This window comes from Zea mays, chromosome 4 (assembly GCF_902167145.1).
Source record: "Zea mays cultivar B73 chromosome 4, Zm-B73-REFERENCE-NAM-5.0, whole genome shotgun sequence".
In the NCBI taxonomy this organism is placed as follows: domain Eukaryota; kingdom Viridiplantae; phylum Streptophyta; class Magnoliopsida; order Poales; family Poaceae; genus Zea; species Zea mays.
The window spans coordinates 246,282,757-246,297,207 of NC_050099.1; the positions used below are offsets into that span (position 1 = coordinate 246,282,757).

Below are 14,451 nucleotides of genomic sequence, written 5' to 3' on the forward strand. Positions count from 1 at the left end.
TCTATATCGAGTGTCTGCAACTCCTTCGACACTCGGAATACGAAGACCTTCGTCTTTTGATTTGTCGTTTCAGCCGTCGCTTCAAGTTCTCATCTCAGGGATTGTTTTCACCGTTGTAGTACAACTTTCTGTAATGCGACTTAACTTACCATTTGCTCCGCAAAACACACGTTAGTCACATATAATATTACGTTGTCATTAATCACTAAAACCAACCAGGGGCCTAGATGCTTTCAAACATTTAGTCACTAAAACACTTAGAAATGACTCAATGACACATTTCCCTTTCAGCAGGTCAAGAGGAGACTCCTCGTGAAGCAGAAGGGGAATGAAGCTAAGGTCCGACGAGAAGGATTCCATTCCAGACGAGAAGGATTCCATTCCAACAACGTCGGGGAGATGCTCTGCCATGATAGCTGCCCCTCCGCTTTCCACCCAGCGTGCCTCGCCATGAAGGCGTGTGATGCAACATCAAAGGGTGTGATTGGTTGCCGTGCTCAACGGCGTCGGGCTCGCGGCGGCCTGGGATGGCTAGGGAACCTCCCTCCCCCGAGTCTCCATGTGCGTAGGTGGACATGCGAAAAAGCGCCTAGGTTGCATCTGCGCGTGCAGTCAACCAATCACGTGAGAAGCACAGTCAACAAGATGTAATGGGTCTAGGCACATGTTCAACAGGACACGATGGGCCTGAGCGCACCTGGCCGAGTAACCAATCACGCCTAAAGCTTCCAAAAATGTGAATCGATTTACTCGTGTTGCTTAGAGCATCTCCAAGAGTCTTTCTAAATTTCACTCCTATAATTATCATTTGAAGAGCCATTTGCATAAAAAATATTTTCTATATCTTTTTCAACCTCCAACAACTTTTCTATATCTTATTTAAACTCTAGATAAGAGATGACTATATTTAAATAGCCATTTAGATAAACTATCGAAGATTTTTTTTTTTACAAAAATCTCTATCTGTATATATTAGTAAGAATATAGAGAACCTGTTGGAATTGCTCTTATCTGGAAATCGATGGTAGCCATTCTGCCATCTGATTCCATTCGTTCAACCCAATCACAGGATCTGTTAAGGCTTTTATGTAGTACGACTGGAGAACATTTTATGTCCGTCTGTTTCTGTTGCTATGCCTATACCGAGTTACACCCTCGCGTAGTCCTCTAGCGCTCACCATAGCGCCAGATGGATTATCACAAACAAAATGCCAAGAACATAGGAGTAACAGATGGATTATCACCAGTAGCCTTTGCAAACCGAGATACACAAGCTATTTGATCAAGGCACGCTAATAACAGCCATCTCAGGAATACAGCGAGGAATCAAGGTCACAGAGGGGTTTGCAATGTTCCACTGTCCACACCTATATATAACAACAACATCCACGGCTATCACAAAAAGTTCAAGAACACAGAAGGTGCCAACGTCTAATATTAAGACAACACGCTAGGATCGTCATTTCTCCTTCAAAACATAGGATCATGATGGATTAATTAAAGGGTCCTCTGCAGCCTCGAAATCGGTCCTCAATCCAGTGGAACTCTTCAGCAGCTTCAACACGGACTATCCTGAAAACAGAACATTTCCCAAATGGTTAGTAGATCAGATTACGACAGTGATTTAGAGTTGCATTACAGTAAACCATAATAAAAATTCCTAAACATTGTGCACCCCCTTCGGAAGGAACAATCCTGCAAATACAGAAACAGATGCAAATTTAATTACATGCACATCACAAGAGGGGTCACCAAGTAACTTAAATATACAAGCTCTAACTCAAATACCACCCAGTTCAAGCTTCACAACAATATGGATGAAGATACATGGACATCCAGCCTGTCAATGCGTTTGCATATCAGATTCTTCCTTTGCATTCTTAACAAACAGGAAAAAACATAAGGCAGAAAATAAACACAATACAGTCATACAAATCAACTACTGCTTGATAATACATGTTCAAATGGTAACAAGTGCCCAACTAGCTGACAACAGTCAAGCATCACAAGTGAGTACAACCAGCAGCCCAAAACAGCGCCTCCCTCTGCAGGGACTCCACCAGCCACCTTTCCTCTCCGAGAGACCATGCCCCAGCCACCCGCCCGGCCTCCAGCCAGCACAGCCAACAACGGCCTGCATGATCAGCCGCCTGGCCCCAACCCTGGCCACCCTGACCCTGCTGGCTATTGTAGCCACACACAGCCGTCCCCTACACCCACCAATGGTCAGCCCCTACAAGCTTGTGCAGTTGTGCTGTTTAATGGATGGATATGTTTGCATGGAGACATATCAACACTCAATAGATAATCCCATTCCTATACTTTGGTGCTGAACTGGCAAAACATACATGATTAATCTACTTCATCTAGGCTGTTCTTGCACAGAGCTGTAAAAGCCAAAGCATCAGATAAAGTATGTAACAGGCTTTTAATGGGGCTTCAAACAAATGAAGAAAATGAAAATACAGTAGTTGTCTAATGTCTCATGCTTGTATTTTGAGTTTCCATCAGTATACAAGTCCAGAATCTAGTTTTTGTTGTGCTCAAATCAGTGGCCAAAGAACTTGATCCATGATTTGCTTCTTTCCTAGATTCACTTATTTGAAAGATTTGCATTTAACCTTAAGTACAAGCCTTTGGTTACCTAATTAATGTGTAGATTTCTCCATATATCTGTTAGCAGAATATGATACTTTAAAATTAATTCCAGATAGTTTCCTAATTACTGTAGTCAGATTTCTTAACTAGAGTACTATAAATATTCTAAAACTGACCATATATCCTCCTTTTAAAGGCTGGCACAACATATTGATTAGAACCAAAATCAGCATATATAACTTATTTTTTTCAAAAATAAATAAATCCAAGCATAATTTACCCAACCTTCATATTTGTTTATAACACTTTCAAATATAATGTAGAAATTGATTCAATTTGTAGCCAGCCACTGACATTGCCATTTTTGTGCTTTTTACTTATCATATTATCTATTGCTGTATGGCTAGCACGATTTGTAATCTTCTATTATTTAGCCCCCCTGCCCCATTTCTGGATCCGCCACTGATACACAGCATGAAGTTGTATATATTCATTAAAGAACAAGAAATCACTGTGGCGAACTAAAACCATACCATGAAGTTGGTTCCTAAAATACAGAAGTCATCTACGATAATAGATTTGAGCTGCATAATCTAAGGATATAGAAAAAGAACTCAAAACAGAAAAAAATATTATTGTACACAAAATTGGGAGTAAGAAAGACTCACGTTAATCAGACGAACATTGCCAACTCTGGGCGACTAAATATGTTATCCCCATCGTCTTCCAGGGCAGGATAAGAAGCAACAAGTGAATCCTGTGCACCAATGTACAGAGAGTTGTATATCTTCCAATAAACTTCACGTACTTTCCTTGCTGGATGGAAGAGACCTTGCAGGCAATAATTCAAAATCACAGCTGCACCTAGCGCAACCCTCATACCCTCAATTGCCTCCATGACAGCATTTATAACGTGGGGAGATGTCTCAAATATGTTGGGCCAAACATAGTTAAGCAGATGAACAAGAGCATCCTCACAACCCAAGCCAGCAACACCTAGAGCCATGTGCTTAACAGCAGATGCAGCAGTCTGCCGGTGAACCAGATCTCTATCCATTAAAGCATCTTCAAGTAAGGGAGTGACAGCATATATGTAATCTTTACCCATCTCACCAATATACTCAAAGAGGAAAGAGAGTGACTTCAGAACACCATTTTGGACATTGAGCTCTGGGACCCGGTACTCATTCATAAGGGCAGGTAAAACTGTGAAAGGTGAGCAAGTTTCAGCAACTATGGCAATTGCTACAGTTGTGCAGACACGGTTCTGCCGCTCCTGCACCTTCAAATTATTCAACAGGGTGGCCAGCACATCCTGTGGCCCTATAGCCTTTGCAATATAACCAAATGTATTCACAGTGGCTCTCCTAATACCTTTCTTATGAGCCTTCAACATCTCGAGCAGCTCAAAACAAATCCTCATCCATTCCCTTGCTGGCACAAATTCTGCTCCACGATCAGCAATCCTACCAACAAGATCAATGCAGTTCTCTTGGACCTTCTCATGCCTGTTCTTCAAGATGGGGGTTAGACGAGGAAGAAGATCCTTGATTGGAGGAGTCATTTTAGTCATACCGATGACATTGACGATAGCCTTCAAGGCTCCAAGAATTGAACCCAACACCTCAGGATACTCTTCTCCTAAGTACTCATACAGCACAACACCCAAGTGACCCATGAGTTGCTCCTCCTGGCACTGCTTCATGACAATGGCTATCCTGGAGATCAGATCAGCAGCTTGCTGCCTAACTTTTGCACTCTTATTGTTCAATCGCCACTTGATGGTACCACAAATCTGAGGAAGGTAAGGCTTAACTCTTTGTCCAAGTGCATTAACCACAGCTCCAAAACCATTAAGCATAACATTTGCATCATCACTAGTCTGCTCTTGGAAAGCATACAAGATACCATCAATAAGCAGCTCCTCAAGACGAGCATCGATATCTGAAGCACCCAAGTTGGCCACTACCTTCTCAATTGTTTCCATCACCATTCTTCTGTAAGGCTCGCTCTCATCTTTCAGATCCTCAACAATCCTCCCCACAATATCAGCAACTCCAACCTTGTTTGCTATCTCCACTGTAGTTTCCACAAGCTGCTTATAGTTCCTCCGATCTAGAGCCATTCTCCTCACCCAGAAGTGCTTGAAGAAATCTGGAAGGATGTCATTTCGGATATAATCAGCCTCCACACCCTCTGTACTGACACACTGTTTCACAACCTTGAGAACAATCTTCTTCATTTCTTCATCTGGAGATTGGAACTCCCTAATGAGGACCTGCATCACCTCCTTTGTGTAGTAACTAGCATACAGAGCATCCATAAGAGGGATGATGAAACCAATGGCCTTGAGGAAGGCAGCAAGGACTTTCCCTCGGTGAGATCTGATACCCTTCCACAAAGGCTTCAATACGGTATCAAAACTTTCTATACCATATGGTGCAGCAGCCTCAGCAAGTGCAGCAAGAGAAAGGGCAGTAATTGTCCGGACTTTCTGGTTTTCATCGCTCAGACCATGCTCAATGATCTCGACTAATGACTTGAGATGTGGCAAAACAGCACAACCCATGAGAATAGCAATCTGCTGCACGATTTTGATACCAGTGTGCCTAGCTTGCCAAGACTTCTTACTCTGACAGACAGCCTTCAGGAATGGTAAAAGGGCAGGGATGCCCAAAGCAGAAGCCACTACACTGAATGCCCTAGCAGTGGTGTTTCTCACATACTCATCAATGTTATCAATATCCGGTCGCATGGCAGCAATCATAGTAGCAAGCCCAGCTGCTTTACTAAGATTTGAGATGATCTCCCTGCCTTCAACACGAGCATAGTAGTCCTCATCAATCAACAGTGGTTCAATAACCACAAGAATCTTGTGCACAAAAGGTCGGACCAGCTCATCCAGCTTATACAGTACCCTATCAATGACCTTCACCAGAAGATGCCTCTCCTGGTCCTCCAGTGTTGGCTGCATGAGTAAGGGCAGGATTTTGTTGAACAGTGGTCCAGCACCGAACTCCCGGGCTTTGTCTGTCAATTGCCGAAGTGCTGTTTTACGCTGTGGAGGTGTACCATTCTTCACTTTGAGTAACAGTTTCATGATTTTCCTCTCCTTCTGCTCCTCTGGCGATAGCTCCTCCTCCTCTTCTTCATTCAGCAAAGTTCCAAAGTATTGGTAATCCTCTGGCTTCATGAGAGGCAATCCACCAGGCAGCTCCTTAGGCACATCAAAATGCTGCCCACGATTCTCCTCTGGAATAGCATAAAGTGGTGTCCCCAGAGGTGTTGGTGTCGCAAGGAGCTTCCTTGCTGGGGTCCTGATGGGCTGGTAGGAAGCCGGGGGCTCAAGAATCTTGTATCCTTCCTGCGGGAACATGGCATCGAGCTCCTCATCAGTGAGAGGCCTGTTCCTCTCCTCAATGTCCCGCTCCCACCGCATGAGCTGGTACTGCTCCGGAGTAATCGGTCCACGGGCAATCTGGCTAGGAGTTGGTGTGGCAAGGTTCTCTGCACCAAATGGCGTTGGACCAGGAGTATAACCAACAGGTGTTGCAGCACCAAGACCACCAGGGGTTGCACTCCCCATACTCGCTGGCGTCTCATCCCACCTTGACCTCTGCTTCTTACCAGGTGTTGGCGTGACACCACCAGGAAGCTTTGGAGTCGCATCCCAAGCCCCAGAAGGAGTTGCCCCAGGGGTGGCACCGCCAGCTGCAGGCGTCGCATCAGCATCAGCCATCCTACCTGGAGTCGGTGTCTCATCCCATCTGTTCCTTCTCACGGAGGGTGTGGCGTCTCCAACACGTCCAGGGGTGGCATCCCAACGCCCAATCCCAGGAGTCGCATCGGGGGCATCCCAGTCCGAGGATGTCTTTGCCTTCTTGCCACCGGCAGCAGCATCGCCATCCTGCGACTGATCCCACCTGTTACGCCGCTTCGTCGCAGCAGCCGGCTGCTCAGGCGCGGCAGCCTTCCTCTCCTTCTCCTTCTCCTCCTCTTCCTTCTTCTTCTTGGCAATCTCCCTGAGCAGGTCCTCCTTCTTCTTCTGCAGCGCCGCGTCGCGCATGACGTCGGCGTAGGTCCGCACAGAGGGATCCGGGGTGGCCTCCCCGGCAGCGAACGGGTCATGGCGCTCCGGCGAGATGATCTGGTTGAGGCGGCGGCGGCGGTAGTCGTCCTCGCGGTCGATGATGCGCTGGGACCTCTTGGGCAGCCCGTCGTCGTCGTCGGCTGACCGCGGGAGGTCGGCGGCGGCGATGGCGTGGCCCGTGTAGGCCGCGAGGCGGCGCGGTGCGGGGTTGGCCAACTCCGTGTCGTCCTCCGCGGCGTCATCCTCGGAGGCCGGGATGGAGGTGTCGTAGCCCGCGAAGCGGTTGGGGTCGGCGCCCCCGCCACCGTAGAGGTCGGTGTCGAAGGTGACGGAGGACACGGCCATGGGCGCGCCGGCCGCCAGCGCCTCCTCCATCTTGCGCCGCTCCTCCTGCGTGCGCGCTAGATCCGCGTCGATCGAGTCCATGGCGGTGGCGCGGGCGGGGGCGAGTAGGGTTTGGTTTGGTTTGGTTTGGTGGACGAAATGGAAGATGCGAATTGCGATGCGAGATTGGAGAAGGGAAGGGGACTAGCTAGCGGGACTGCGGGGAGACGGGAGACGCCCTTCACCCCTGACCAGTGACAACGTGTATTGGGTTGAAATGTCGGCACAATGGCTAGATCTTGTCCGTTGATTGTCGTAGACGCGATCTGGGCCGTTCATTTGTGGTACCGACTTCTCCAAACAAAGGCCTCGCCCCCAAACGGCCAACCCAATCGATCGTCCCCAATCCGTTCAGGCAGTCCCCGACATCGCCATCGCCGCCGCCGCTCTCCATCATAAACAATCTACTCCTCGTCGCCTCGCGTCCGTATACTTGACCGCCCCCTTCTCCTACTTGTAATTCCCCTCCTGCTTGTGTGGCAGGGGCCTCTCCCGCGCGATGGGGAAGCACGAGTTCCTGACGCCGAAGGCGATCGCGAACCGGATCAAGGCGAAGGGGCTGCAGAAGCTGCGGTGGTACTGCCAGATGTGTCAGAAGCAGTGCCGCGACGAGAACGGGTTCAAGTGCCACTGCATGTCGGAGTCGCACCAGCGGCAGATGCAGGTGTTCGGCATGGCGCCCGACCGCGTCGTCGAGGGCTTCTCCGAGGAATTCCTCGAGTCCTTCCTCTCCCTCATCCGCCGCGCGCACCGCCACTCCCGCGTCGCCGCCACCGTTGTCTACAACGAGTACATCGCCGACCGGCACCACGTCCACATGAACTCTACGCGGTGGGCCACGCTCACCGAGTTCGTCAAGCTCCTGGGGCGCGAAGGGTACTGCAAGGTTGAGGACACGCCCAAGGGGTGGTTCATGACCTACATCGACCGTGACTCGGAGCAGGCCGTCAAGGACCGCCTCAAGCGCAAGAGGATCAAGTCAGACATGGCTGAGGACGAGCGCCAGGAGCGCATGATCGCCCGCCAGATTGAGCGTGCGCACAAGTCCTTAGCCAAACCTAACGATGGTGATGCTGCCGAGGGCGAGCCCGAGTCTGGTGGTGAAGAAGAGTATTCAGGTTCGGATGATGATGGGGAGGAGCTGGAGGATGTCTCGAAAGAGGCAAACAAGGCAACAGGGAAGATTGCGATTGCGCTTCAGACGGCTGTGCGAGGGCCTAAGGTTAATCCTTTTGAAGATAAGCCGGAGGTGAAATTTCGTTTCGACGAGGAGGGCGACTTGGGTACCGGAGAGGAGAAGGATGAGCTGGCCAAGAAGAAGGGAAAGGATGTGAAGGCAGCAGATGCAAGGAGGTCAGCATTGGACGAGCTGATGAAGGAGGAGGAGATGGCCAAGGAGAGGAGCAATAGGAAGGACTACTGGCTGTGCCCTGGGATCGTGGTCAAGGTGATGAGCAAGTCATTGGCAGAGAAGGGGTACTACAAGCAGAAAGGGGTGGTAAGGAAAGTTATGGATAAATATGTTGGGGAGATAGAGATGTTGGAGAGCAAGCATGTTCTCAGGGTTGACCAAGATGAGCTCGAGACCGTGATCCCTCAGATCGGTGGGCTGGTGCGGATATTGAATGGTGCTTATCGGGGATCAAATGCCAGGTTGCTCTCAGTGGACACTGAGAAATTCTGTGCAAAAGTGCAGGTTGAGAAAGGTCTCTATGATGGGAAGGTTCTTAGGGCTGTCAAATACGAGGACATTTGCAAGATATCCTCATGATATACAGTGATCCATTCCATTTTCCTGGATCATCACCGAAGCAAACAAGCACTATGCAACCCAGTGTACTAGCTCTGCCAGTTACATATCTGATAGTGTTTGTGCTTGTTACTGCTTGTGATGGAATATCTTCTGTTGAAGCAGTGTTCAATATGTTGTTGTTTCTAGTTCATTGTAGCTGCTGAAAGGCTATGTGTGGGGAAACGGTGTCATGTATATTTGCTTGTTACTAGACCCTGATAATTTTGCAATATTTGGTTAACTTCTATATTTCTGTCTCTAGTTAACCTTTAACCAGATTTATTCTTGGTAGTTTGAGCATTACTTTTCAATCAGTTCTTTTGATCATGTTGTCATATTTTTGGATGCTGATATGAAAGTAAATGACTCAACTAAAAGAACACGGCCAAACCATAATTGGGAATCAGTATAAGTAGTTTTTATAACGGTATTTTTCTATGATCTATGATTTGCATCTTTTTTGTGAATTGTGAGTGTACTTTTGAAAGTTGTTTGATTTGATGACAACTGTGAAGTTTCTGCATTTGACTTCTGAACTGTAGCTTTAAAAGAAGTAGCAAAAGGTTGCATATATCTTGTTAACAAATTTATTGATGCAACATACATTGTCTAGCAATTCCAGATGAAATATACCTAGTTCAAATATCTCACAAGTGACAGCACGGTCGCCACTTCTGCTTTATCCCCAGGTTTCACCTAAAAAAGCTCCCCGAACTAGTAAAATTTAACAAATTAACACTGAAATGAAACTGCTATTACTCTCTGAAACTTGAGTTCTCTTCAGCCTAATAATAGCATATAAGAATGCTAAAATAGTTTCTTAAAAGCATCAATTTACATATATACTTTTTGTTGAGTATCTCTGCTCTGTTCCCGAACTGGAATTTCTGTAGAGTTGTATCTGCTTGGATGGAACAGAATGAAAAGTCTTCTTGGACAAGTACGACGTCCATACCACGTTAATCATTGGGTATAACTTATCTTGGACCTTAATCCTGATTCGTTGGTTGCATAGATTTGATATGTTTGATTGCTGGAAGTGACCGCCGTACCTTTCTCTATAAAAATAAAAAAAGAGGATGTTTTCATCTTGGACGCATCCAGGACCCCTTATCATTGTGAGTTGATATTTTCTCAAGTTATCTTACAGCCGAGCTACTTGGGTTTGTTTCAGATTCCATGTATACATTTGAATATCTGATAAAAAAAAGACAAGTTCTATGAGGTCTTTCTTGCCCTTTGCTATATGTTAGTGTTCTTCAGTTGCTAATAAGTTCTTAGTTACTGTTGTGACTAATGCCTGCGAGTCCAGTGATAATAATCATCTAGCTGTAACTGTAAGACCCTTTTCATATGCATGTGTTCTGTGACCAGTTACCATTCTTATGTTTATGTGCTTGAAAGCACCTGTAATCTACTACAACTAACTATAACTAAAAATGACAGACCTAGTGCCTGAGTCTCGCACATGAGTGGGATCTGAGGAAGAGATAAACTGAGGCAAGCCGTTCCCTATAAATGTGGAGAGGTTGCTTCGAACTCACAACCTGCTCACTCAGTGAGACAGTTCTCACCACTGCATAGGTCTGCCCTAAGTCTACTACCACTAAACACTGGAAATTTGTTTTTTGTTCAAGTTCATCTTGCATACTTTCAACAGTGATCTCCCGAAACATGAATGTGAAGTGTGGCATGACAATATGCTTCCCTTGGTATGCACATGCCATTTCCACCGTCCATGAAACCATGACACCAGATCTGGCAAATGTGTCAGCTTCCTCCATTGGGGATGCCATGGCATGTGCAACCGTTTGACTCTGTTGTTCTGTTCTTCGCCTATCGATCGTGAATGACTAATGTGTCAGGAAGAAGGCAGCAACTGTTACTTCAGTTATGCACTCTGATGCAGCAACGCGAGTTCACTTTTTTTTTTTGGCCACAGGCAAAGGCACCATCTATTTGTTTAAGGTGCATCCTCAGTAATGATAGTACTTTCTATTTGTTTAATATGTGTTTCTCAGTGAGCCAATAAAGTTAAGGTGCATGAACCTCTGATATAGCATTTGATACACTGTACTTTACACAGCACCCAGGAGGAACTCTTGTGTGGGTGTAGGTACGGCTAGAAGGAAGAACCATGCATGCTACATTCATATAACCTTTTTCAGAGGTTTAAGAAATCAAAACTAATCTGACTTTGATTGTCTGAAAGAATTTATGATGCTGCTGCTTACTTTTTGCTGTAGGGGGTCGATGCCTACTTTAGCTGTGCAATCATTCCTCAATATTAAACCGAGTTTGATCAAGTACCTTGAATCTACAAGTAGCAGTGATTTGACAGGTTTACTACTGCCTGAAACATGATTGCAAGTGTTCTTAGTATATAACTCTTCTCTGTTTCCTCTCCAACTGAAACTCAGAACTAACATATTATTTTTCACAGGCAAAAGCGGTAGCAAGAACTGCGCTTTCAGCAGTTGTACAGACATGGGAGATATGACATAGCCAAGGTCTTGGCGCTGATATTGACCTCATAACCCCTGAATAAAGAAAGATGCTACCAGAGATTAGTAAACGATCTTAAGCAGAAAAAGGTATCATTTGCGAATGATTAGCACCAGCAAAAAAAAACTGGGGACACATACAACTATCTCAAACACCAGGTCTTTCAGTGTTAGTTTCGGATGCCACCTAAAGCTAGGACTAGAGGCGTCCTTCTCCAATCCATGAACTGTCAATTGGTCTGCACTGCACCAATGATGAGGTCGAAGCAAATCATGCATGGTAGTTGCTAAGATAAGCGGAGCAGAGTTGGTGCTGATGGCGAACATCTGGGCCCTTTTCTCATCATTAGCGGAGTGGGGGGAATCTTTCATCAGTTGGATCGCACTTGCATTCTTCACAAGTTCGTCAGGTATTTGACATGATATGGAAAGATCAACTTAATATTTAGACGTATATAATTCAGGGAACCTTTTAGGCAACTTCACACTCAACTGGCTGTTAGCTAGTTGTTTTCTTTGTTGAGGAAATACTCCTGAACTCTGCATGCACAATGATAATGATGTCACTAAAGTTCCCCACGTTCTTCCATGTAGGCACATTCCAAGCTAATGAAACATGATGTCACTGCTGAAGGCAGCTGGTGGCTTTAGAATGCCACAGTTTTACATGCTTAACCAGGCAGTAGAATCAGAACACTCTGATCAGCTACTGGCTGCTGTCACATGTGCTCATACGCTTTTGCCTTAGTTTATTACATGTCAAGAACACCAACATAAAGAAAACCTGCCCACAGACTTAAACAAAATCGTCGTATCAAGCCGCTGATTAGTACGTCCAAACTAACCCGATGAACACGCTAATCCATGCTTAGACACTGGTCCAGCACTCCAGCACTCCAGCCTCCTATATATTGGCAGAGCAGAGAGGAGCAGAAAGCAGAGGCAGAGAAAGGCAGCTGCGTCGACTGGCAATGGGGGAGCAAGGCAGGCCAAGCAGCAACAGGATCAGAGACATCGTGAGGCTGCGACAGCTTCTCAAGAAGTGGAAGCAGATTGCGCTCTCACCGAAAGCCGGCAAGAGCGGCGGCGGCGGCGGCAGCCACGGTGTCCCGAAGGGGTTCTTCACGGTGTGCGTCGGCAAGGAGATGGAGAGGTTCGTGATCCCCACGGAGTACCTGGGCCACTGGGCGTTCGAGGAGCTCCTGAAGGAGGCGGAGGAGGAGTTCGGGTTCCAGCACGAGGGGGCTCTCAGGATCCCCTGCGACGTGAAGGCGTTCGAGGGCATCCTGAGGCTGGTGGGCAGGAAGGATGCGGCGGCTGCGGATCGCTACTGTTCTTCGCAGCATGGGATGATGATCTTGTGCAGATGATGAGTTTTCTTTCTTTCCCAACATCTCCTTTTTTATATATTTTATCCCCCACATTCTTTGTTCTTGGTGTTCCGTGGAGAAGAGAGGAGGAAGAGTCCACAGATTGGCAGGATTTGCGAAAATTCGTACCAGAGGATGAAAGGCGGCATTCACATTCTTTCCGTGTGAGATTCTAAAATTAAGGATTTGCTCCAAGGAGATTTTAGTAACAAATGTCTTCTTCTTTTTTTTCCACTTGAGAATTCATTTCCCATCTTGTTCTTTGTACTTCACCTTTAACTTCTTCTCTTGTAATCGTTCAGAAGTCGAACATTGTTCTCGCGCACTATTTCCTCAGTGAAGTGAACACTGCTTCTGAATTTTCAGCATGTGTGCACATAACTGATGCATCCTCGTCGCTCAACTCTTCGCAACGATGAGGTGGCAACTCCCGTCTGTCATTCTGTCCTTTTAAAAAAAAATAAAACGAAAATGCTTTAAAACGAAAATGATTCGTCTGTATTCAGTGTCCAATTTTAAAATATGCCTCTTGCTAAATTGGCTCTTGGCCTTGGCACCTCTTCTTGATTATTACCTTAGTCCCCCTCCATTAACAAGCGATGCTGCATAGTTTTTGCTATAAAAAAAAGAGTGACGCTACAGGTCCACGGCACAATATTTACTCTTAGACTACGTCACTGAGGCTCATGACATGAAACAGAGTTCCAGATCAAAAGAAATGCATGCCGTACAACTACACATGGCCTGGCCACTCTAGATCACAAAAAGCATGAAATCTTCTTCACGTGTATTCCGACAGGCAGGCGCTTCTCGAGACAAAGTAATCCTCGCGGATAGAATAGAAGATATTTGCAATCTTTTTTTGTTTCCCCAAGTTCTGCCAGCTCAAAAAGAATATTGTATCCCGTCGCAACTGGAAGAACAGCGAGCAGATCTCTGGTTTCTGAACAAGCCTGAACTCAGGATCATCGTCCGGCAAACTGTGTGCCGCTCTTATATCGCAATTTCACAAGCATGCGGTTCTTCTTCTTCTTCTTCTTCTTCTTCTTCTTCTTCTTCTTCTTCTTCTTCTTCTTCTTCTTCTTCTTCTTCTTCTTCTTCTTCTTCTTCTTCTTCTTCTTCTTCTTCTTCTAATGCGATTAGACAACTTTCAAAAATGTTGATGAATGCCATTAACTATTGTAGTTTAAAGTGTCCACGAACAGTGTCGCTGAAACTCGGTTCCAGGCTCAAGAACGTGCAAATGTGAGCCTTGGACCTGCCAGTTGTATGCTAAGTTATGCAAGTATGAGTTTTGGATTGACGAGGTGTTTGTTTCTTGACGATATTATCTCGAATGGAGGAGTTGTAGGCAAGGTCGTAGATGTTCTAGAGTGGAAAGATCCAAAAATAGTGAAGGGAAATAGGAGTTTATACCAGGATTCTCAAAGATAGTCAAGCCAATGGTTGTCTTGCTGTAAAAAAGAACACAACGTTTGTGTGGAGTGTGGACGATGGAGTGCCAAAAGGCATTCGAAGAACTCAAGAAGAGGTTGACTGCCACACTAATACTAGCATTACCAGAGAATCGTAAGCCTTTCTCGATGTAATACTAGCATTACACTAAGGTCCTGTTTGGAAACGTAGTATTTTTACAGTTTTGAAATAATACTATGGTATTTGATGATACTATAGTATTAGAACACAAAAGGTGTTTGATTTGTACAGACAAAA

The 14,451-nt window shown here is 45.9% G+C and overlaps 3 protein-coding genes across 7 annotated transcripts; 2 read left to right on the forward strand and 1 right to left on the reverse strand.

The window, feature by feature from the left end:
• Positions 1 to 1,220: 1,220 nt before the first annotated feature.
• Positions 1,221 to 7,317, reverse strand: LOC103654921 (splicing factor 3B subunit 1). 5 transcript variants are annotated; one of them, XR_566435.3, is made up of 3 exons: positions 3,267 to 7,291; positions 1,789 to 1,840; positions 1,221 to 1,695 (listed from the first exon to the last, which is right to left on the reverse strand). XR_566435.3 is itself a non-coding variant. In XM_035967564.1 (2 exons), the coding sequence occupies exon 1, from the start codon at positions 7,112 to 7,114 to the stop codon at positions 3,272 to 3,274; it is 3,843 nt and encodes a 1,280-aa protein (XP_035823457.1). In that variant the 5' UTR covers positions 7,115 to 7,317; the 3' UTR covers positions 1,221 to 1,572; positions 3,267 to 3,271. The 5 variants fall into 5 exon arrangements, 4 of the variants coding, with proteins under 4 accessions (XP_035823457.1, XP_035823456.1, XP_035823459.1 ...); XM_035967564.1 differs by lacking the exon at positions 1,789 to 1,840 and having other exon boundaries at positions 1,221 to 1,572; positions 3,267 to 7,317; XM_035967563.1 differs by having other exon boundaries at positions 1,221 to 1,840; positions 3,267 to 7,297.
• Positions 7,318 to 7,417: 100 nt separating this feature from the next.
• On the forward strand, positions 7,418 to 9,154 carry LOC100273614 (DNA/RNA-binding protein Kin17 conserved region). The gene has a single exon (NM_001148030.1). The coding sequence runs from the start codon at positions 7,572 to 7,574 to the stop codon at positions 8,841 to 8,843; it is 1,272 nt and encodes a 423-aa protein (NP_001141502.1). The 5' UTR covers positions 7,418 to 7,571; the 3' UTR covers positions 8,844 to 9,154.
• A 1,638-nt stretch (positions 9,155 to 10,792) lies between these two features.
• LOC103654922 (SAUR-like auxin-responsive protein family) lies at positions 10,793 to 13,103 on the forward strand. The gene is made up of 2 exons (XM_020552932.3): positions 10,793 to 11,205; positions 11,308 to 13,103. Exon 2 carries the CDS (start codon positions 12,340 to 12,342, stop codon positions 12,736 to 12,738), a length of 399 nt encoding a protein of 132 aa, XP_020408521.1. The 5' UTR covers positions 10,793 to 11,205; positions 11,308 to 12,339; the 3' UTR covers positions 12,739 to 13,103.
• Positions 13,104 to 14,451: the final 1,348 nt, after the last annotated feature.